The sequence below is a fragment of the Clytia hemisphaerica genome, unplaced genomic scaffold (assembly GCF_902728285.1).
Source record: "Clytia hemisphaerica strain Z4C2 unplaced genomic scaffold, Clytia hemisphaerica genome assembly, whole genome shotgun sequence".
Taxonomy (NCBI): Eukaryota; Metazoa; Cnidaria; class Hydrozoa; order Leptothecata; family Clytiidae; genus Clytia; species Clytia hemisphaerica.
Window position 1 is genome coordinate 1,072,264 of NW_027104166.1, and position 22,642 is coordinate 1,094,905.

The 22,642-nt window shown below is 35.5% G+C and overlaps 1 protein-coding gene across 2 annotated transcripts in view; it reads left to right on the forward strand.

The window, feature by feature from the left end:
- LOC136814243 (ATP-binding cassette sub-family C member 4-like) overlaps positions 1 to 21,044 on the forward strand; it is a 60,026-nt gene extending 38,982 nt beyond the window's left edge. For both annotated transcript variants that reach the window (XM_067070759.1, XM_067070760.1), the window contains 29 exons: positions 353 to 463; positions 783 to 903; positions 1,762 to 1,971; positions 2,210 to 2,299; positions 2,740 to 2,903; positions 3,584 to 3,709; positions 4,225 to 4,477; positions 4,920 to 5,018; positions 5,211 to 5,258; positions 5,568 to 5,609; positions 6,486 to 6,677; positions 7,192 to 7,286; positions 7,433 to 7,519; positions 7,810 to 7,906; positions 8,388 to 8,508; positions 9,163 to 9,302; positions 9,714 to 9,878; positions 12,573 to 12,610; positions 13,110 to 13,351; positions 13,785 to 13,864; positions 14,641 to 14,791; positions 15,157 to 15,393; positions 16,094 to 16,194; positions 16,970 to 17,161; positions 17,504 to 17,659; positions 18,163 to 18,252; positions 18,858 to 19,030; positions 19,652 to 19,757; positions 20,102 to 21,044. In XM_067070759.1, coding sequence (XP_066926860.1) covers positions 353 to 463; positions 783 to 903; positions 1,762 to 1,971; positions 2,210 to 2,299; positions 2,740 to 2,903; positions 3,584 to 3,709; positions 4,225 to 4,477; positions 4,920 to 5,018; positions 5,211 to 5,258; positions 5,568 to 5,609; positions 6,486 to 6,677; positions 7,192 to 7,286; positions 7,433 to 7,519; positions 7,810 to 7,906; positions 8,388 to 8,508; positions 9,163 to 9,302; positions 9,714 to 9,878; positions 12,573 to 12,610; positions 13,110 to 13,351; positions 13,785 to 13,864; positions 14,641 to 14,791; positions 15,157 to 15,393; positions 16,094 to 16,194; positions 16,970 to 17,161; positions 17,504 to 17,659; positions 18,163 to 18,252; positions 18,858 to 19,030; positions 19,652 to 19,757; positions 20,102 to 20,380 — 4,006 coding nt within the window. In that variant the 3' untranslated portion in view covers positions 20,381 to 21,044. The remainder of the gene's footprint in view (positions 1 to 352; positions 464 to 782; positions 904 to 1,761; positions 1,972 to 2,209; positions 2,300 to 2,739; positions 2,904 to 3,583; positions 3,710 to 4,224; positions 4,478 to 4,919; positions 5,019 to 5,210; positions 5,259 to 5,567; positions 5,610 to 6,485; positions 6,678 to 7,191; positions 7,287 to 7,432; positions 7,520 to 7,809; positions 7,907 to 8,387; positions 8,509 to 9,162; positions 9,303 to 9,713; positions 9,879 to 12,572; positions 12,611 to 13,109; positions 13,352 to 13,784; positions 13,865 to 14,640; positions 14,792 to 15,156; positions 15,394 to 16,093; positions 16,195 to 16,969; positions 17,162 to 17,503; positions 17,660 to 18,162; positions 18,253 to 18,857; positions 19,031 to 19,651; positions 19,758 to 20,101) is intronic.
- The last annotated feature ends 1,598 nt before the right edge of the window (positions 21,045 to 22,642 follow it).

The following is a 22,642-nucleotide window of genomic DNA, read 5'->3' on the forward strand; positions in this document are numbered from 1 at the left end:
GGAGAACGGTTAAGACAAGATGGATCGGAGACGTATTGTGAAAGTTTTGGCCTCAAATATTACCTAGCCTCTTATAAATATAAGTTTCGAGGTAAAACTGTCCCCACCTATACAATCATATTTTCTATTTATAAGGGCTGTTAGTAACTATAACTGTCTAGGGGGTAGGGGTCCTTTTTTCTGATTTATTTTCAACGATTTTGTTGCACCGAATTTATGATTGATCATCCCTATTTTCGAAATAAAACTTTACCCAATCAGTAAAACTTCAGAAATCACCGTTTCCTTGATTAAAAATTACTTCGTAGGCTTCGCGATGCATTTTTCTTTAAAAATATTTTCCATTTTTTAGTTACATCTCACCTACATTCCGTGAGGGCAACAAGAGAGTTTTGGAACCACAAGATATTGCGGGAATCGAAGAAAATCACAAGTCTGCAGTTGTTGTAGAAAGACTTAGAAGGTTTTTATTATTAATTTTCAATTGATGTAGGGCCTTGTCAAATTCTTGATTCTTCTTCTTTTCCATACTTTATAAGTCTTCTCTAGAAATATGCTGGTTCTTCTAGCTTGATCCTCCCCTTGATTGTATTTATCTTCGATTGACCATTAGCCAGTGTCTATCAAAAAGAGAACTAACTTTATTGGTGAGATCTCGGCATCAATGATGACGTCATCGGTTTTAGATGAAATGCAAAAAAAGACCCCATACATTGTTTACTTTATAGGAAGATTTATTTCAAGACAAGTTCTTTATTAAATTTGTTTCTTTATTCTTTCAGCATTTGGTCTATAGAAAAGCAACGTAGCAAAGAAGCTGGAAAGAAACCAAGTTTCTTTCGTGTAATGTTATTGTATGCTTTTCCAACAATGGTCAGAGCTGGCTTGTTCGCATTTGCACAGGTCAGTACAATACACCCGCCCCTTCTCACAGACCCGGTGGGATTTTATCAGTCAGTGGGGGTAAAAAACGGACCAAAACTCGATGGGAATTGATATTTCTATGTTTTTTATGGCTGGGGATTCGAATTCCATTGTTTTCTAGCCAGAAAATTCAGTGGGGATGGAAAAATAGCACAATATTTTGCAGTGCGGAATTGCTTATCTGGTTCTTTTCAGCGGGGACAAAAATTGGAGTATAATTTTCCATTGGTACGATATTTTGGCCAATTTTTCCAGCGGGAAGAGTTCCCAGTGAGTCTGTGTGAAGGGGGTGTTACAAATGAAAGGAAATGATTTAATTCGGCTATTTTGACAGTCAGGCCATACCATCGTGCTCCATGTATTGATTATATAACGACGCGGAAAGTTAATCACTACGGATAAAAACGTTGAGGGAGAAATGGACCTATTAACGTTTGAATTTAAAGATATTTCTCCACTTTCTTTTCGAAATTTTATTATTAAAAGGGGTCACACGAGTGACTGTAATCGTGTAATGACTTTAATTTGGGGACAATAGAAATATACCCTAGACCAGCAGTGGTAATCTTAGCTCATCTTTTTGATTGGTAATCTTCTCAATTTTTCTCACCTATGATTTGTCTACAACGCCAACTTTCTCATTGATGATAAAATGTTCATCCACGATTTCTAATCTCCAACATTGATAGCATCGACCTTGATTGCCCAAAATCCACGCCTATGTACGTTCAAATAACGTTATTTGGACATTATGAATATCATATGGACGTTGTTTTGATGTTGTGTGCTGTGTCTGGGTTGATTCAAATTAATATTCTGTTGTTATTCCGCTTTCAGATATGTCTCAGAATATTGCAACCTTTTTTACTGAAGCAAGTTATCGACTCAATATCAGACAAGAGTAAACAGGAAGATGCTGTATACTGGGGATTGGGTCTAGTTGCAACACTTTTAATCACACCTAATTTGCATCCGCACGTGTTTCTAGTTCAAGAGCTGCTTGGTACTGATATCAAAAGTGCTGGATTGACATTAATCTTTAAGAAGGTAAACAATGTCTTTGAAGGTCTTACTTAGGTTTTTTAAAAGACATTTACGTATAAGAGATTTGACGAAAAGATTTTTCGTGAAAGCAGATATCTAGATAAAGTAGTACAAAAGGAAATTTGTTTTTTCACAAAAATAACAGCAAGACCCAATAACTTTTCGCCAATTAGATAACTCTTAAGGTCAGAAAATGGTTCGAATTCTAGTATTATATAATTCGTTTTCTTTAAACTTTTAGGCATTGAGAGTGCACCAAGGAGGTATTAGCAAAATCACTACTGGAAAATTAGTTACCCTTGTATCGACAGATGCTCAAAAATTGCAAGAGGTAATCCTAAGTACTTTCCTTAATTGACACCAAATGCATCGCTATCCACAAAATACTTTTAAGGGCTACTTAGAATACACAATATATTGGTGAACAATATTCGGCAATATGGTTTGCGGACCATAATGTACAGAGTAAATAACATGTGCTCTATTTCCTTTCTATAAGCATTCCCCCTATATTGTTGGAATATTGCAAATCGGGCTGACAATATATTACGATACGGACACCTTTTCAATATAATAGAGCACTCAAAAATATAACGTCAATATATTGCCTGACAATATATTGTGTAGTGTATGTAGCTCTATTGTGTAGTGTATGTAGCCCTTAAGATCCAAACCATTCAATTATATTTTTTAATAACTATATTTGATATTCGCATCAATCTGGCTAGATTTTATACTTAATCGCCCTATATTTTCTAATCTACTATCCAGGGTCTTTACCTATTCCACAGCTTGTGGGTGGGTCCACTGGTCATTATTGCAACCACCGCAATCCTGTGGCAAGCATTGGGACCATCTTGTCTTGCAGGAATCAGCATTTTGATACTGATGATCCCTTTGCAAAGTTTTTTTGGAAAAACGTTCGCTAAACTCAGGTAAGCTAGATTTGCAAGACAATAATTTTTTTACTAACTATCCAATGGTTTTTTTTATTAAGTACGAGTATAAAAGTTTGGACAACAAAAATTAGTTGTAGCAACATAAAAGATATCCCCCATTGTCCTATTCTTTTTGGGCTGTTGTGTTTGCTCATGTCAGTAAAAGAAACGATTCTGAGGTTATCCCATTATTTAAGATACTTTAAATGCTAAAGTCTGTCTCAAAGGTATGTTGGCAGTTTACATTTTTGACAATTTCTCATCACAAATTTATAATAAAGAAGAAAGTTAAACGGCGTTGGAAAGATATTTCGAAGGAGAGTAACATAAAACGTTGAAATAAGTTGAAATATTCTCCTCTGGAATACCTTTCCAACGATGTATTATCAAACTATAGCATAAATAGCTGTCGATGAAGGCATACTTTAAAGAATTCAAGGATACTCTGCCTATCTTTTGTATTTCTTTTTATTTTCTGCAGTAGCGTAGACAGGGGTGAAGGGACAGTTGCATATGACATCAGATTGAAACGACAAAGTAATTATGCTTTATTATACCACGAATAGGTAAGTGCTTTGTCGTAAAAATCTGCCCTCCTACGCAAATTGTTCTTCACCCCTGTCTACGCTACTCTTCTCCTGTCGAGAGAATCCACTCGCTTTATCTTTCCTTCATAGATCAAAGACAGTGGGAAAAACAGACCAACGTGTGAACACAATGAATGAGATCATCTCATCCATGCAAGTCACCAAAATGTACACGTGGGAAAATTCCTTCGCTAAGATGATCAGCGATATTCGAAAGTAAGTCACATCATTTTTTTCTCCCTCGTTTTGCATATGATATAACGTACCTTTGACGTTGTTTAACTAAGAAACATAAAAAATAAGGAAGTTATCTCTAACCTAGGATCTAGTTTAGTCTAAGGCAAACAAAAGTATGATTTGTTGCTTTCATTTGTTACATGCCAACATATGCATTCCAAACACCTTTTCGACCGTAGCCGCCAATTGCCGCACGGGCATTTTTTTGTCCGCTTTATCCCACTAAAACCGTCTCAGTCCTTTTTTCGCACCTATAAACAAAATAAAAATGTGTCAAAAACGGATTGGATTGAGTTTATGGGGATAATTAAATAATTAAATAGCACGCGCCTGACCGCGCGACTACGGTCGAAAAGGTGTATTACATACAAAGTGTTTTTCTTTCCCCTACCAATCTAGCTCAAGACGTAGATGCTCGAATGTTACATGAACGTTTTTCTGACGTTGAGTACCAACTACATAATCTAATTCGCGAATTTTATCTCCCTTTTTAGAAAAGAAACCAACTGTGTTATGAGGTCTGCAATGCTGAAAGCTTTCAATATGGCATTCTCAATGTCCAGTAATTACATCGTCTTGTTTGCAACATTTTCAACGTATTACTTTCATGGATCAGGTCACGTGACCCTGGGACTGTTATTTCAAGCAATGTCTTTATTCTTTTTGGTTCGAACGGAATCATTGCTTTTGTTTCCGATCGGTTTTCAATTGTTGATGGAATCGAAAATCGGATGTCAGAGAATCGCGGTAATTATTGATCATTCATTCATTCATTCATTGATCATTCGAAAATTTACTATTAACAAGGAATTAGAATTTCTTACTTGACTTTTTCATATGGTTTTTCTATGACGAAAATTTGTACAACAGAATAGAATTTTTGCAACAGAACCACCCCATTTAACAAATTTTCCCGTAATAATTCTAAAATTCTATCTTATAATACACCCCTGTATCACGAAATTTCAGCCCCACTTGTAAATTGACTTTAGTGTCATCCCCATTCGAAATTCAAGGGATAACATTTCACTCCAAAACCATCCCCCACTGGATTTTTCGATTTATCCCCATTGAGATTTCGATAGAAGTTTTAATCCCTACTATGGGTATAATTCACACCAGGGCTGTGAGACAAGGATGTATTAATAACTCATTGCATTGTCTTAACGATTTGTTTTTTTTTCATCAGCAATTTTTATTGACGGAAGAGATGGAAGAAAAATCTGAAGTCAAAAAAACTTCGGAACCAAAAATGGATTTTGATAATGTCACAGCCTCATGGACGGAGGTAAGTAAATGATTCTAGTTCACTTTAAAGTTTTTTGGAAAAGAATATACTCTGTTATATTAATAACATTTTATCAAAGTTTTTGGAAATTGGGGAGTTTTCAGCCTTATGCTATTAAAAGAGTACTGAGATTCGAGGTGAGTTCCATGCTTGTTATTTAAACGTTGGTAAAAATATTTCTTTTGTTTTTAGGAAAGTGAAGAAATTCTCAAAAGTGTTTCCTTCAGTGTTAATGAAAAGGTAATCGAGCCCAAATGTTATATTTAGGTGTATACGTATTTTCATCTTCCAAGAAAGGTATGGGGGTGTTCAAAGAGGAAGAATGGTTTATCTAAAATCCGGGATCGGGGTTAGAAGTTACGTGACGGCTTCTTCCCCTGCAACCACTTTTCAAAGAGGATATTTTTAATTAAAAACTGTACTCGATCATAGTCCCAAATTAAGACCTTTGAATTCCACATTGAAGTTTGCCCAGAATAAGACGTTTTAACTTTGAGAAACAATACATTGTTAATTCATTTACTAGTATCGATTTTAATTTCTTGACAGAATAAATTGATGATGTTGGTTGGTCCAGTAGGCTCAGGAAAGGTAAGGGTTTTACCTTGATATGTCCAATGTTAAGCCTCAGGTTATTGACGTACTTTCTGCCTAATTTCCAAGAATTGAAACCCACTTGTCCGGGGGGGCCTCCATTTCTAAACGATGACATGTGCCGTCAAAAAATGGCTTTCAAAATCGAGCCCTTACAGTGCAGCCCTTGAGCAACGAAAAGGTACACTTACAGTGTATTTTATCGAACGTTTCTGACCCTTACAGGGTAGTTTTATTTCTTATATTTTCGCTGAAGCCACCTGAAAATGAGCCTGAGATGTCGGCATAATGTTCAAAACATTTCAAAATAGGTATAAGTCAAAACTATAACATACATCCCATTTTTACTGTCAGACTTACAATTCAGCAGTCCCAAAATACGCCCTTACAGTATATCCGGATAAAGGAAGACCTTGTAGTGCACTCTATCAAAAGTTCACCCTTACAGTGCATCTCGAGGGTCTTGAAAAACCTACCCTTAAGGGCGGACCATAGTGTCCCCCCGCCACTTGCCACTTTGTTGACTTTTGCGGAGGCATTTTTCTTGATTTTCTTAATTTTCTTTCACTGGAAATGATGAAAAATTGCACAAAAATTAGGTCATGCCTTTAGACACCAAATTTGCTAAAGCTTCGGGCTTTTGGTTCTTTCATGTGATTCTCTAGAGCTATTTTTTGTATCACTTTAGGACGTATTTTGTGTTAAAATCCAATACATAAAAATACAGCCTCTGGAACATGAAAAATCAAACTTATCTACGAAGTTCACGATTTGACCTAAGAGTAATATATCCTGAAAAGGAGCTTTAGATGCTGGCACGTCCAACAGTTCAGCAGTTCTGATCTCAACGTTCGTTAATTCAATTTCTTATAGTCTTCAATACTAAATGCAGCTTTGAGAGAAATGTCGATCAAGAAAGGTTCCATTAACACACAAGGAAAAGTTGTTTACACATCACAACAATCGTGGATATTCTCTTCGACCATCCGTCAGAATATCATCTTTGGAAATGAATTTGATGTTGAAAGATATAAACGTGTCATCGACGCATGCGCTTTGAAAACGGTATCTTCAATATTTTTAATTTACTCAAAATCTCTGTCTGATTCCTATAATTCTTTGTCAGGGATCGATTTTGAAACTAATAACAACTCTGAATAGTCGGCTTTTTAAAATGCAGAGATAATTGGTCAAAATGTGGCGTACAGTGAGGTAAACAATTGTTCCCTACAAGGTTTCTTTATCAAAATTTTGTGTAAAATTTAATTGGAAATTTTCTTTTTTCTTCACTACACAGACCCATTGAAATCTTTATCCCAAAAGTATTTGTCTCTATTAATTATAACTATTTTGAAGCTCTTAAGGGCTACCATGTGAGTCACAGAGATCGATACGTTGGAGTCTCTATAACTCGAACCTTTATAACTCGAATGTCTCTTTGACTCGAAAAAGTTTGCTGTGTTTTTTTTCAGTTGACAATGCCTTACAAATTTGTCTCTATTATTAGAAGAAATTTATGTTCCGAGTGTGTGTTCGAATTATGGAGACTCCATTGTGTATCAATGTTTTTACTTTTTAGGATTTGAAATTATTTGAGAAAGGTGATTTGACGTTGGTCGGTGAAAGAGGTGTATCGTTAAGCGGTGGTCAAAAAGCACGAATCGGATTAGCGAGGTTAAAACAAGAAGTTTTCATTCCTCTATTCTCGACAACCTCATAAAATATTAGAAATATTTCTCTACGAGAGCTCTTGTTGGACTTTTAAACTAAGGATTGGGATATAATGCGAGTTTGATGATATTAATTTTATTTCTTTTTAGAGCTGTTTATCAGGATGCGGATATTTATTTATTGGACGATCCTTTATCTGCTGTTGACACCAAAGTTGCCAGACACATCTTTGAAAAGTAAAGTTGTAATGTACTTGACCATGCTCATAGTTATTCTCTCTAATTATGCAACCCTCATTATGCAAATGTCTCTTTAATTCGAGCTAAAACGGTATATTTAGTACACTCATGTAAAAACAATCGGCGTAATTCGAAATCGAAAATTTCCCAGTATAGATTTCAAGGTATATTCTCACTGGGAAGAAACTTTCTATCGATTTCCAAGTGGGTTAGGGACCCACCGAATCTGTCACGCAAGGGATGTAAAATTTCAAATAAGTTTTAACCCATCTTCTATATGTTTTTAGATGCATCAATGGATTGCTGAAGAATAAATTGAAAGTTCTTGTGACCCATCAGATTCAATATCTCCAACATGCGTCCAGTATCTATACCATGAAAGAGGTAACTTCAAGCTCTTCATTTTAATTGTTTGACTTATTCAATGATTCCTCTATTCTTACAAATTCTCAATTTTGTCTTGGCGAGTTTTGCAGGTTTTTGATTTTTGAAAAGCCTTATAAAGATAAGTAATTAAGTAAGTCTGTGACCGCAGTCGGAGGCGACCCGAAGGCTCCTCTTTAGCTATACTTCTCTACCCGAAGGTAGGGGAGGGCGCCTCTCTGGATTTCTCCACTTACCCTTGATCCTTCTCTTAATTGCTGAGTATCAAGTACCATTTTGAGAATCTTTGGTATGACCTGGCTTGGAGTTGAACCCACAACCTTGCGAACCGTAGCCGGATGCTCTACCACTGCACTACGATCACTGGAAGATGGAACAAATATAAACATGTGGATTGGAAATAACCCTTTATCTAGTGTTTCTCATTTCTTTTGAAAGAGCGAAATACCAAAGATTGTTGTTTACAATCAAATCTTTTTAGGGAAACGCAGTAAAAATTTCATTGGAGGAAATCTTAGAACTGGGTATTGACATTGGACAAGATGAAGATGGCGTTGCTGAAGATCAAGATGAACTAGGAAAACATGAAAGAGAACATGAAGGTACTTTATTGCTAATTGTTTTTAAGAATCTTCAAATAACGAAAGGGAAAATTGAAGTATAAAACCTGTTAAATAAAATAATAAAATTTACTTAAAACCTCTGTCTCTAGGGACCCAGGGAACATCTGAACAGCTGAATTTGATAAAAATTCATTAAGGGAGAATATTACAGAGCCCCCCCCCCAGCGGTTTGCGTGATGGCGTGATTGGGAATTTTTTCTTGCGTGATGGCGTGATCAAAATTTTGGCGTGATGCGTGATAGGACAAAAATTTGAGGCGTGATGCATGATTTGGGCTATTTTTCGCTATTTTTTGCGTGATGACAAATTTTAGCGATTTTCGTGATGCGTGACGGAGAAAATCTTTTTGCGTGATGGCGTGATTAGGGGTGCCTCTGGGGGGGCCTCATTACAGTCTCTGTAACATAAAAACGTAAAGAGAGCGCAAAATTTCTCAATTCATTAAAACTTGAACTGAACTGTGATGACTATTCGATCTATAGAGGTTTGCGTTATTCTGTTATTTATGATGAACTTGGGAATTTATTCCATCAGTATTTTCTAAAAGGACATCAGGAAGTGGCTTTAATAAATTTTGATGCAAGACTTTCCTCAGAATCTATTCCCCTTTTTTTCTATCCACCCACCTGACAGATCACCACAAGGAGAATCTTCATTTAGAAGTTTTAGACGAAGATTTGGAAGACATGGCTACATTAGCATGTTCAACGAGTTTCGAAAGAAGTTCCATCCGGTACCGGTTATCTAGATCAAACTCAAGGAAATCTATCAATGTACGTTCAATAAAAATATTTTCAGTAAGAAATAAAATACACAATGTTCGAAGCCCTTTGAATTAAAAAAATTAAGTCTGACCACTATTTAAAGGTTGTCAAAACTTAGGGTAGTTCATCCTCATATTGATCACAAATTTAGGCCGATAACAATTAGGCAGATAAAAACCAAGAAAAATCGTCCCTCCTTTTCCCCATGGCTTATCGATTACCGCAAAATAGTATGAATATAGGTCGAAATAAGGGGCATGTAATTTGAATTCTTCTATAAATGGGTTAAAGACCCACCGAATCTGTCACAACGGAGGTCGTTATAAGGTCCCGTTAAGACCCCTAACAAATGGGAGTGATTGATCCCCTCAAGAGTCTCTTCTGTGGTCATTCGATAATAATTTTTCGGTCAATTTTCAGAGTATGGTTTTCGCTGAAGAAGAATTAGACAATGAAGCGAATTCAAAAGAAGAAAAACAAACAAAGCAAGGAGCGGTGAAAGCAGATATTTATTACCAGTATTACAAAGACGGCCTTGGATTGTTCGTCACCCTATGTCTCTTCCTTGGAATAGTGTTCGTACAGGTCAGTATACTTAACCTCCTTTGCTAAAAGAAATAAACCAGCCGAGGCTGGAAGGTCAGCCAATAGAGCTTAGCTAGATAGCTTTAATAAGTGGGTTAACAGATGTAAGAGATGTACTGAAAATGTTGAATAATGTACAAAATGTGAAACATTTGATAACTTGATTTAAAATTATTTAAAACAAGCCTGAGAGCTCCTCCAACCCCCCCCCCTCCCCACGAGAAGCTCAAAGTATACTTCTCTTTAGCATTGTAGCACTGTTTCTATGACATCAAACAATTAAGCTATAGTTCATTACTACAAAATAAAAGAGAAACATAGTGTAATTAAACTTTTTGTTAATTTCATTCCAGTCAGTTATGATACATTTTTTCTGTTGGGTGTAGACAATATCCAGATCTGACCAAAGTGTTATACTAGAAATAAATAAGAAAATTGCCAAAACGTCAGCAGTCTGCGTAAATAAATTTTGTAGTTTAGTACCGTCAAGTTACACAACATGCACACAACCATCTTGAAGACTTTGCTGGTCGCAAATGATAATCGAAAGCAAAACTTAAAATTCATAACTAGTTCATTTTTCCCCCGTTTTGCTTTAAACTCGCTTTTGATTGGTCTATGAATTTGGGCCATTTATTTACCGCCTTGGCGGAATAAACACACGACCATAATAAATAAATTCAACAGGGCAGCGGTGTAGCAATTAATTTCAACTGGGAGTCCTCTCTTCTGTACCAAGCACTGGCAGTGTTTTTTAAACTTTAAAACAATGTTAAATGAAGACCAGCTTGATCTGTTTGTTATGGCTGTGCAAGTTGTGACGAGAGTGTGCATGTTGTGTAACTTGACGGCAGCCCGCTTTCTGCAAGTCTGATAAGAGATATCTATAAACTGTTATCGCCATTCATTCCATTCCATCATTCAGTCAAAACGTGCGCCAAGGTTAGAAAATGTTAGAAAAACACAATCTGCGTCCGGAACTGCGTGAAAAATAGTTTGATCAATTTCAACAAGAACTGTATATATTAATATTAATATAAATGATCAAATTCCAAAGACCATTTGTCATAATTTTGCAACTCTAATAATAGGAGATATGATGTCATCATTTGGTTCCCGTCATCTGACCGAACCCTGATTTACGGTCAGCAGGTAGAGTTGGAGGGTCGGAAAGCTTTTCCGCTGCTTTGCTGGATTTCCACTCTGTGTTTACAAGTTTTCAAATCGAAGTAGAGAGCCGCATGCTTATGGAGAGTAAACCGAGCGAAAACACCAGTTTATCCACGGTTTCTCAATTTTAAAATTTGGATCAGTCCACACGGATTCCCTATCAACAAGATGTAGCTGCTTCTTAACAGAAAAATATTTTCGACCGACCGACCGAACGACTCCCACTTTTTAAAGTGGAAATGACGGGAACCAAACAATTTTTTGCGATTCGCCTTTATATCATTTATCACAAACACGTCCAAGTCCAAAACGATTGCATCCAGTCTTTATCAAATTTATACAGTAGCTGTAATTTTGTAAACTTTATCAAATTCCAATAACATTATAACACCATCAATCCCCCTAGAGGCAAACAAGAAAAATATGTTTTTATTGCAAAAACTATCAAAAAGCAGCAGTAGAAAGTATCAGAAAATTCAACATAAACAAAAACTTGAGCAAACGGCTTTAAACCTTCAAAAGATGTAGAAAAAGAATCCCCTTGATGAAAATCATGTGTTTGATTTGCCGAGTTAAAAAAATAAATGACAGAAATTGAAGCTTGCAACAGATTTACACTGGAAATACTTTGATACAACACTGACTTATCACATCTGACTTTATCGCTTGAGCCGCCATCTTGAAACACTATGATCTGTAAAAACAACGCACGCTAAAAGTACCCAAAAAGTTAACCCGATCGGAAGAAAGTTTAGAAATCAAAGTGAGATCGGAAAATCGGATTTTTTTTTGTCGTCTTATGGAAGAAGAAGAACCGAATTTTACCTATTTGAATGCTCAGCTTAGGCTGACCAAAAAAACCTAGCCCCTTTTTAACTACTACTTTGTACCAGAGTGTATATCACGTTTATCGCTTCGTAGTACACTCTATGCGCATTGTCTGTTTGATAAAAAAGATTCCCATAAATAGCAACACTTCTCTCGTCGTCTCCTTCTCTCACCAACACTCCATCGCAGCGGTCGGTTTGAATAATCTCAAATGAGAAAAAACAATGACAACAGACCCTCTACGACATTGAATTTTGAAATTTGCCGTAGATACTGGGTTTGTCTACAGACAACTTCTTTTATCACAACCTTGAATATTTTCTTATCACTTTTCGAAAAAGTCCTGATCATTGGAATATTCGGAAATTCATTTTTTTGTTTCGAGCTAATGTTCTTTAAAATCTCTTTTTAGATTCTGAATTATAAGTAGACCAAAATATAAGGCGCAGATTATTTCTTTTGCCAGATTTTATTCACTGTCCGATTACTTCACGAAGAACCGAGATCATTTGGTTATTCGGGTTTCATTTATACGACTCTTGGCTAATTTTTTGAAAAACTTTCTTTACTAGATTCTGATTCACAAGGTTCAGATTTGTCCTTTCAACCTCGTGAAAAAATAGGTGTATCAAAGAGTCTTGGGATTGGGTGATTATGTTATCTTTTATGGTTAAAATATTTGTTTCTTTTCTTCAGGTCTTATTCACCATGACAGATTACTTCATGGCATCTTGGTAAACCATGATTCTTTTTTTATTGTATTGAATTGATTTATAAGGGATCACTCTTTGAGTTTCAAATTAAGTATCGTAAATATAATCTGGTAACGATTTATCGTTCTTTTTAAAGGGATAATCAAATGGTTCGAGATATTTAGATTGCAGAAACCTTATGTGGTCGTTAGTAAAAACTAAAATTATTTTTGTGTAACGATTTTCCAAAATCGAGATATCAAATTCTGAAATTTTTGAAAATGGGTTCTTACACGGTTCTTACGTTGAAATTCTATTGTTTTCATTCTAAAAGCCGAAAGCTTGTAACTTAAGTATCTCGACTTTGTAAAATAGTTAGGCAAAAATATTTTGATATTGCATGCCCAATATTACAAACCCTCTCATTATTCCTTTCAATAGCGTAAGTAGATCAACTTGTAACAAATCTCTTACACCATGAAATGACCCCAACTGTTTGAATACTTCATCACTGAGATTGTGAAAACATATATACTTCCAGGGCAAGATCTGAAGAGCAGCGTGCAAGAAACGAACCAATCACTGACAGTTTTATCTTCACTGATAACCCAACCAATAATATCTACACCTTTGCCGTCCTTGCATTTCTAACGCTAATATGCAACTATCTGAGAACAGCTGGTTATTTCATATCTTTGGTCAAGTGCAGTCGAGTAGCTCACAATTCAATGTTTGATGCTGTTTTGAAATCACCAATCTATTTCTTTGATACGAACCCCGTCGGTTAGTATTTTGTCCTAGATTTACAAAAATTTCATAAATTCAGTCTCCAGCTTTTTCTATTTTCCACTTATTTCCATTTATTTAAATTTGTAATCATCTCAGAAATTAGCTCTTTAAAATGTAGGAACTTTAGGAAAATGTAGAGAATTTTATGAAAGATTTTCAAATTTGGTCACGTTTGTTCATATACAAGTTTTAACATGAATGTCAGAAAAAATTGTATAACTTCTTAGTATGCGATTTTTATCAAACCATTTCTCTTAATCGTTCAACTGTTATCATTCTGATGAATACGAACGGTATGTACGATTTTTGACCGTTATAGCGGATTATTTTGACTCCTGATTTCAGAGTGAAATAATAAAATCGTGTTTTCTGACAAAGGAGATCAGACATTTGGTTTTTATGCTTTTTATCTTCTTCTTTGTTTCAGGCCAGATTTTGAATCGATTCTCAAGAGACATTTTCCAGATGGATGATGAATTACCATGGAAATCTTTTGACGCTATCAACGTAAGGATATTTCTCATAATGATAATTGCGACCATGGTCACCATTTTGTCGAAATTTCATTAGAATTGTTCAAAATTGGCGTATCTAGAGGGATTTTATCAATCCTGTAATTTGCCAAAATTAATTCTTCCCAAATGAAATATCTTCTGCGCTTTTAACAAAATAAGTGGCCTTAATTGAAAGATTTAATTTTCAAAGTTAGCCAGGTCAAAGTCAGCTAAGGATTAGGGAGTACATTAATCTGCCATGTTAGGAAGGACGAGGGGTAAATCACTTGAAAAAAGGTGTACGATACTTTTTGAATTTTCATTTGACTTTTTGATTTTTTTTTACTTTTTTTTGACTTTTTTCAAACTTCCATTTTGACTTTTTCCCGACAAAAACGCCAACCGCCTTCGGGCGCCTAAGATTTTCCGCTCAAATCTGTCCAAGAACGCCAACCGCCCATAAATTTTGCTCCACCCATCCGCCCTTCATGAAACTTTTTGACTTTTTCAAGACTTTTTTTTAACTTTTAATTACTTTTTGACTTTTTTCTAAGAATTTTTGACTTTTTTCTAAGAATTTTTGACTTTTTTCTAAGAATTTTTGACTTTTTCTTTGACATTTTGTAGAGGTGTACGATAATTTTTCGAGTGATTTGACCCTCGAGGAAGGAAAACATTTCTCATACTTCATTCAGGTCATGAACGATATAATCTTCAGTGGAATCTATAACGGGATTCTTTAAGTTTATAATATCGACTTATTATCTGAAATTTCATTTCGATTCGCAGAATGGAGTTTTGATGACAACCCTGGTCGCTGTCAACATCGTAAGCATGCCGTACTTGTTGATTATCGTCGTCCCATTGGCTGTTATTTTCTACAAATTTCGTGAATATTACATGAAAACATCAAGACAGATTCGTCGGCTCGAAGCTTCATGTAAGAATTTTTCTATTTTTGCGTTTTATGTTTTTTTTTTCTTGAAATTCCTCGATTGAGAACAAGTCCATCCACAGATCTTTGGGGTGATGTGGGGGGTGGTAACCCACATGTATCATAAGAAACTATAATCTATAAGTCGTATAACCAGTCTAACCCAAGAAGTTGAATAAAGTTTTTGTATCATCTTCGCTAAAAGTACCTACCGACTACTGAAATAAAGTCAGTAACATTCCAGGCTCATGCAAGCAAAATAGTGACACTATCAATTCGACCATACTTGCCTTTGCTTTATCGTGAAGAATACAGTTTTACGTAATTAATGAATAGCGTTAAATAACTGAAATGTAAACATTATGTTATAGCTCGTAGCCCATTGTACACTCATATCTCAGCCACATTCAGTGAGTTAACAACAATCAGAGCGTTCGACAAGCAAGATAAAATCATGGAAGAGTTTTTCACGTGTCAAGATTACCAAGCCTCTGCATGGATAGTGTTCGTCAGAGCCTCTCGTTGGTTCTGTTATCGTTTAGACATGATGGCAGCCATTTTTGGAGTGGTTGCCGTTTTGGCCACGACCATAGCTGTTCGATACACTGGTAAGCCTAGGTTTTAATTAATATAAAGTATATATGTATTCAGCAGATACTAGAAGAGAATCTCTTACATATAGAGGATCTCAAGCCACTTATTTTCCACTTAAAGTGCACGAACCACGTGGTTTTGAAAATGTGGCACGAAAATAAAAAGGGGGGTTTGCAGGGGTTCGAAATACCGTTTTCCCGTCAAAACTTTTGCTGAATCCCGGAATCCCGAAAATTGAAAAAATAATAACACCGTCACACCGGCTTGTACAGGGCAAAAATGTACTTAAATACCGTCACCGTATGATTTTAAAATACCGTTTTCCCGTCTCTTTTTTCGTCAAATCCCGTAATACCGTACTAAAAAAGGGCCAATTCCGTCACACCGTAAAAGTACAAACCCCCCCCCCTAAAAACAATAAAACCGCTGGATTCAATCCGAAATGCAGTGCAAATCCTAAAGCATCGATTGTTTTATAAAGATATTATGTTTTATCATACAGAAGGGAGCATACAGAAGGGAGGTGCGCCTCTTATGCTGACAAAGCAGAATTAACAAAATAGTGTTTATGAATTTGTTCGGTGCGGGAGAGGGTTTTTTCTTTTTATCCAAAAATGCTGTGAAGTAGACACGTTAAATGATAACCTCTAATTACAGTGTGTCGTTATAGTAACCATGCATTCTATTTTTCCATTTTTTCTATATTGTTCAAAGACGTTGATCCTGGGCTTGCTGGTATTAGCCTGTCATACGTCATGATTCTTCCTGGACTTTTCCAGTGGGCCATCAGACAAAGTACTGAAGTCAGCAACCTCGTAAGATGTTTACCATTTAAGTGCCACGGTCCTTTTTTTTCTAAGTTTTTTATGTTCAAACTTTAAAGGCTTGTATCTTCGGATCTAGAAGCTCCAAAACTTTTCTGAGAATATAGCCTGGAGATTGTACCATAGTTGTACCATTATTCAAGGCTGAAAATTACATTCTCGCCCGGAACTTAAAATTCTGCAAGAGCTAAAATGCCGCCAACATATTCTGACCATGATTGTAATTGATACCTAGCTGCTTTCTTCCCAATAACTGAAAAAGTGTTCAAGGTGAGTTGGGAACTTCAGGAAAAGGATGGTAGCCTCCTTCACCTCCAGGTTGATAGCCATCGATAGCTAACGGTCATCCATACCGATGCTGTTGCAAAATACTTACTCTTGTCTCCCGAATAGACGTCCCTCCCGCTAATTGTTAAGAGAAAAAAATCCATCCCCCCCGCTCTTATCAAGACCCCCCTGCTAATTAAATTCGAATAATTCAATATTTTATCACAGTGTAGATGGACCTTAAACTTGTTAAGATTGTCCTTTTTGTTAGTATTGGTTCTTATTTTACGTGCTCATTTGCTAAAATCTCTTTTTTGTTGTTGAAATTGATACCAGTTGAAAAAAATTCTGTCTTCAAATTACCCCCCCCCCCCACTCTTATTCCATCCCCCCTGCTTATTAGAATTTAGAAAATTTTCCTACCCCCTGTTTATTCGGCGCCTCCCCCCCCCGTCTATTCGGGAGACAAGAGTACTTAGATATTTAACTCTTATTCCAGATGGTTGCTGTGGAACGCGTTCGAGAATATTCACAACTAGAAGCTGAAGAAGATGTAGGTGACAATGAAAAGATTCCAAAAGGATGGCCTTCACGTGCATCCATCACTGCTTCGAAAGCGTCTTTCCAATATCACCATACTCTTCCAGCTGTCTTGAAACAAGTCAATTTCGAAATTAAAGAAGGCGAAAAGGTTGGCAAGTTGTTTCTTTAAATTGGTTCGGTTTGCATTGAAACCGTTTATATTGTTTCTTTACTCTCAAGTAATCATTTTGATACTTTCTGCAGAATTTGAAAGAGCAAGGTGATTTAAATTAAATGTCGACTGATATGTTAACACACCTTCACGCGAATTCCTCCACGTTGGTTTTGGAAGTACTAGATGACATCCCTGTGTCACAAACCCGCTGTGGGGAAAGGTTTCACCGAGGCTGTGAGACAGGGGTGTTAGATGACTTTATGCCTTAATTGTTTATCTTTTGAATTAATAATTTTATTCTAATCTAACCTCAAAAAGTCCGTTATTTTTTCATAGATTGGTATTGTGGGTCGGACAGGTGCTGGAAAAAGTTCGCTATTGAACATGTTATTCCGAATGGGAAAGAATAATGGCGCCATCAAAATTGACGGTTACGATATTCAAAATTTGAAGCTTCAAACATTACGTAATGCCATTTCTGTCATCCCTCAGGTAAAAGATTTTTTTTATTATTTTCTTAGATAGCTGTCCTTACAGCTGTTGATTGGTAGGGGTTGTACTGCTAAGTATTTTAAACTAAGGTGATAAGATAAACGGATTTTCTCCACGGAGATTAACTTTTACAAAATTGCCTTCGCTTGCTGTCTAATTATACTGACGTGGTTTCTACACGAATAGTGTTTGAAAGTTACAACGATGCTTTAGGTCTACACGGCATTGCAGAATTACACCAAACTATACCAAAAATTGCATTTGTTACTACTTGAAAAAATTTCTTGCTGGGCCAGATAGATTTGATAAAAAAAGTGAAAACTAAAATTTTAGTATTATTCATTATTTGACGTTTCAGTGTCTTCTTTGCACCATATGATCACAAAAATTCAAAACGAATTTCAATTTACAACATAAAATTAAAAAATTACTACCAGGTAATTACAAGTTGTTAAATTTCACAAAGGAACACATACATCTTAAAGGAGATTATTACTCTTTAGGATCCTGTTTTATTCACTGGAACACTTCGAAAGAATTTGGATCCGTTCCGATCGTACAGAGATGAAGAAATATGGCAAGCTTTGGAAGAGGTATGTTGTCATAATGGTAGCGTTCTTTTAAAGTTCACATAACGTCCTTAATGCTCATCCATCGTAAGATTTGTGCTTGAATCAATATATTTCATACTGCCTTCGCGGATGTCTCCAATTGAAGATTTGTTGATTTGATAATTCAAATACAGTCATTTAACTAATATTATTAGCTTACAGGTGATATAAACAGGTTTATATATACATAAAATAATTTCCCGGGGGTACTAGATTTGCAAGATGAAAAAAGTTCAAAAATCAACCCTGAGAGAGTCTGGATTTCGAAAACTTGACCCATTTTCTGACAAATGTATCCGCTTCATGTAGATTTACAACGCCATGATCCACTTGGCATTCTATCATTTACTTTCAAACTTTTAGCTAGCAAAAGTACAAATAGAAAAAGATAGAGAACTTTTTATAAACATTAAGTATTTATCATTTTTCGGAATCAACGGAGTTTTTTGAGCCGCCATGACAGTTGCGGACAAAGCCTGTATATCTATTGTTTTCTGAAACAATGAAAAGACAATACTTCACACTCCACCGTTTCATTCGGTGTTAATCAAGAGTCTCCTATAATAATTCCATGATTTCACTTTTAGGTTCAAATGAAGAAGAAAGTGAGTGAAATGGAAGGGAAATTGGAAACGCCCATCATTGAATCAGGTTCCAACCTCAGTGTTGGTGAACGCCAATTGTTATGTTTAGCGCGTGCGCTGTTGAAGAGGAACAAGATCTTGGTCATTGATGAAGCAACCGCGAACGTAGATTATAAGTAAGCTTTCTTCTTTACTGTAATCGATTGAAGCCCCGTCCGATGCCTCTCTTCGCGCGATCGTACAAATGTTGTTCTGGGTACGATAACAAAAGTAACCAAAGTTTGCTCCTCCAATGATAAAGTAGGGTCTCGTCCCAAGCAATAGCGTAGACAGGAGGGGCGCAAAATTTGTGTGAGAGAGCAGATTTTTATGACACTGTAATTATCTATTCATAATGTAAAAAGATAATTACTGTGTGTCATAAAATCTGTTCTCCTACACAAATTTTGCGCTCTCTTCGCTACGCTACTGCGTCGTACTCGAAAAATCAAACCTCCGAAAACATTTATAACATTTAAGCTCTCTGAGGGAGCATACTTTCCCATTTAAAGGGACATTACAGTAGTAAAATATAAACATTGCGCGAACCACGTGCCATTAAAGAGAACAATTAAAATCACGTGTCCAAAACAAACTTGCAAAACAATTGAACAATCAAAATTAGCCATATTTGGTTTGATTTTTTATTTTGACATGTGACATTTGTTTTGATTTTGTATCCGCTGCATACAGTTTGTTAACAAATTTCGCAAGTACTGTTATGTCCCTTTAATGAGTATAACCTTTTTACTTTTCAGAACTGACAATCAAATTCAAAGTACAATCAGGAAGACTTTCATCTCGTGTACAGTTCTAACTGTTGCTCATCGTTTGAATACCATCATGGATTGTGATCGAATTATGGTAAGTATATTATTTGGAACATTTCTGGTAAACTTTGTCCTGGTAAGGGAACGTGGTCTTTGTAGTTAACTGGAGTAAACTTGAGAAAGGCAAACCTTTAGAGGCGTTTTTTGGCACGGCAATCATTGAAATATTTAGGGACAAGCTGGAGTTTTTACAAGCTCTCGTTTGATTTGGTTAGTCGTTAACCTTTAATAAAACAATTTTGTTACTTTTTCTAAAGAACGCGACGTCTCTACTACTTTAAATGACCAATTAGTAAAGTAGCTTGTAAAAACTCCAGCTCATCCCAATATTTATCGTTGTAATTGTAATACGAAATAACTACATTTTATTTTATATAGGTTTTAGATGCTGGGAACATTGTTGAATTCGATTTACCATACAAACTCCTACAAATACCAAACGGACATTTCAATCAACTAGTACAACAAAATAGCGACGAAGAAGTTTCACGATTAACGGAGGTTGCCAAAACATCTGCTATAGAGAGAAATATGGATCTTGATCAAATCGACAAAGAAATGGCCAGTCAAATACCAGTATTGAACATTCCAACCATCATGTATGATGATGCAGATGATATCGGAATGATCAATACAACCTTCCAAGACAATGAATAGAAATTATGAACCTAATTAAACAGGAACACTTTCACTTGTTAGGATTGTTGAGGCCAACTATCTTATTTTTGTGGATTACTTAGTTGACTTTGTGCTATAAAGTTCCTTCGATACAAATCCCTTGAAGACTACAACTGCAACAGCCGTTGCCAGAAATGCAAACCATTTAACAATTTTTTTGTGGTTAGGATGGGAACGGAAATTCTTTTTAGTTTGATCTTTGTTTGTAAATATTTTTTTATTCAAGAAGAAATTTTGTTTGTTTTAAGGGTAGATTTTGTTAGAAAACACCGGATTCGAGCAAAACACGAGAAAACTCCAGCCCAGGTCAAAATCTAGTCTAAAAAAAACCCGCAGGTATTTTAGTCTATGACGAGGAGAACGATCTGTTAGTGGATGCCATCAGCCTCGTCGAAATCTTGAAGATTGGGAAGTGGTTACTTTGCATTGGTTTGAGATTTTTGGCTAAGTTTGTTCAGCTGAATAAAGATTCGGTCGATGAATTCCACGTATATATAGAGTTTTCTAAGTTTTGGTTTGAGTTCAAAAAGGGTGTGTGTTGGGCGTCCCTTTAATCGACTTGTTCGAGTTGTTACCCATTCATAAGTCATTGTATATAGGTTTCTTTGTTTAATAATATTTTTAAACCGCTTTCTTATTTAAATTTAGTTTGATTCCGTTCCTTTCATGTTACACTATCACAGGTATCTTTTTATTGACCAAGATAGCGTTTTAAAGCGAAGATAGCCAACAAAATTCACAAAAGTCTGCATCGTTTTTAGTGATTGACTTCTGAAGCCTTCTACCAAAAAATCCATATCAAAACAAATTAGAAAAGCATGCGGTAGCATGATCTGGAAATAAATGTAAAGATATGATACCACGGACGAAAATACTTGTATGTAAGAGACTTTTTAAATCTGTGTAAGGCAAAAATTCGGAAGCGGTAAAGCCCCTTTTTGCGATTTTAGGGCTTTTGATTGTTAAGGGAGTGTTTGGATTGTTATGGGTAAGTACGCATGTTTTTTTTAACACTCAGGGGTCAAATTCCGGTATTTTCGTTTTTTTTTATAGGAAAAACGACGTAATCTTGACGCATATCAAAAATAAGTTAAAGATGAAAATTCGATGTAATGAAATATTATTTTCGCGGCCTTAAATTGAGTTGTTTTACTAATAATAAACAAGAGCCACAAAGATGTGGTTAAATATTTCCTCCAATAGCTCAGAGCATAGATTGTAGTCGCAGTCGAACCCCACAGATTATCCTAAAGCCCCAACTTAGTAACTTAGATTTATTAAAGCCTTTATATTAAGCAATATCCAATGCAAAACAAAATATAACCATATTCCTGCTAAAAATTGTCGTTATTTCATAGACATGTTCACAGATGTCTAAAAGTCTAAAAACTTGTTAAAAAATTTCATGCAAATGATAACAATTTCAACACAAAAATAAATGTATTTTATTCAACTAATATTGGTTTTTACCTTCATTAAGGAAATAAAATCTCAGATTTACAAGTTGATATTATTCTAAGACTCATCTGAGTAAGAAAGTGCCAAAATATCTAGACTGTCTACTAAGGGACTAATATGGAAATATTGCAATATGAATTTGGGAGATATCGAAATATGTTGTTGTACACGTTAGTTTCATATGAAAAACTTCCTTGTCATCAATATTTTAAACCACCATATTATACCATTCACAAATAAAAAGTTACTTAAAAATGGATCTCCTTCTTTACAGATTTAGATTTCCAGTGCATAACATCTGTTACATTAGTATTCATGTGATAATATACCAAATTGTCAACCTTGAAATTGTCACATTTAGTTACAGTATTGCTAAATGTTTACAACACTTTCCAGCAAACTTTTTTATGAAATTTGTGTCTTGATAAACTAAACTCCATGACATTTGTATCATTGATCATTAAATCACATCTTGGAACAATAGAGTTCCTTGGTTCAATTATTGCAAGAATGTTTATCTTTGTTCATATTCTCATTATGTGCAACATTATCATTACATCATTGCCAGCAAGTTACATTGTATTGTCAGCTTTAGAGGTCGTCAAACTTTGTTGAATTTGTAATCCTGGCACCTGAATGTGAAAGGAAAGAAAAATTCAAAATTTCATAATGGGAAATAATATCTTTACAGTAATCAATGCCAAATGTGTGGTCATTCGCTGAAATCTCCCAAAAAAAAAGACTTTAAAAGGGTGAGACTCTGCTTGATGGTTTGAGCTATGT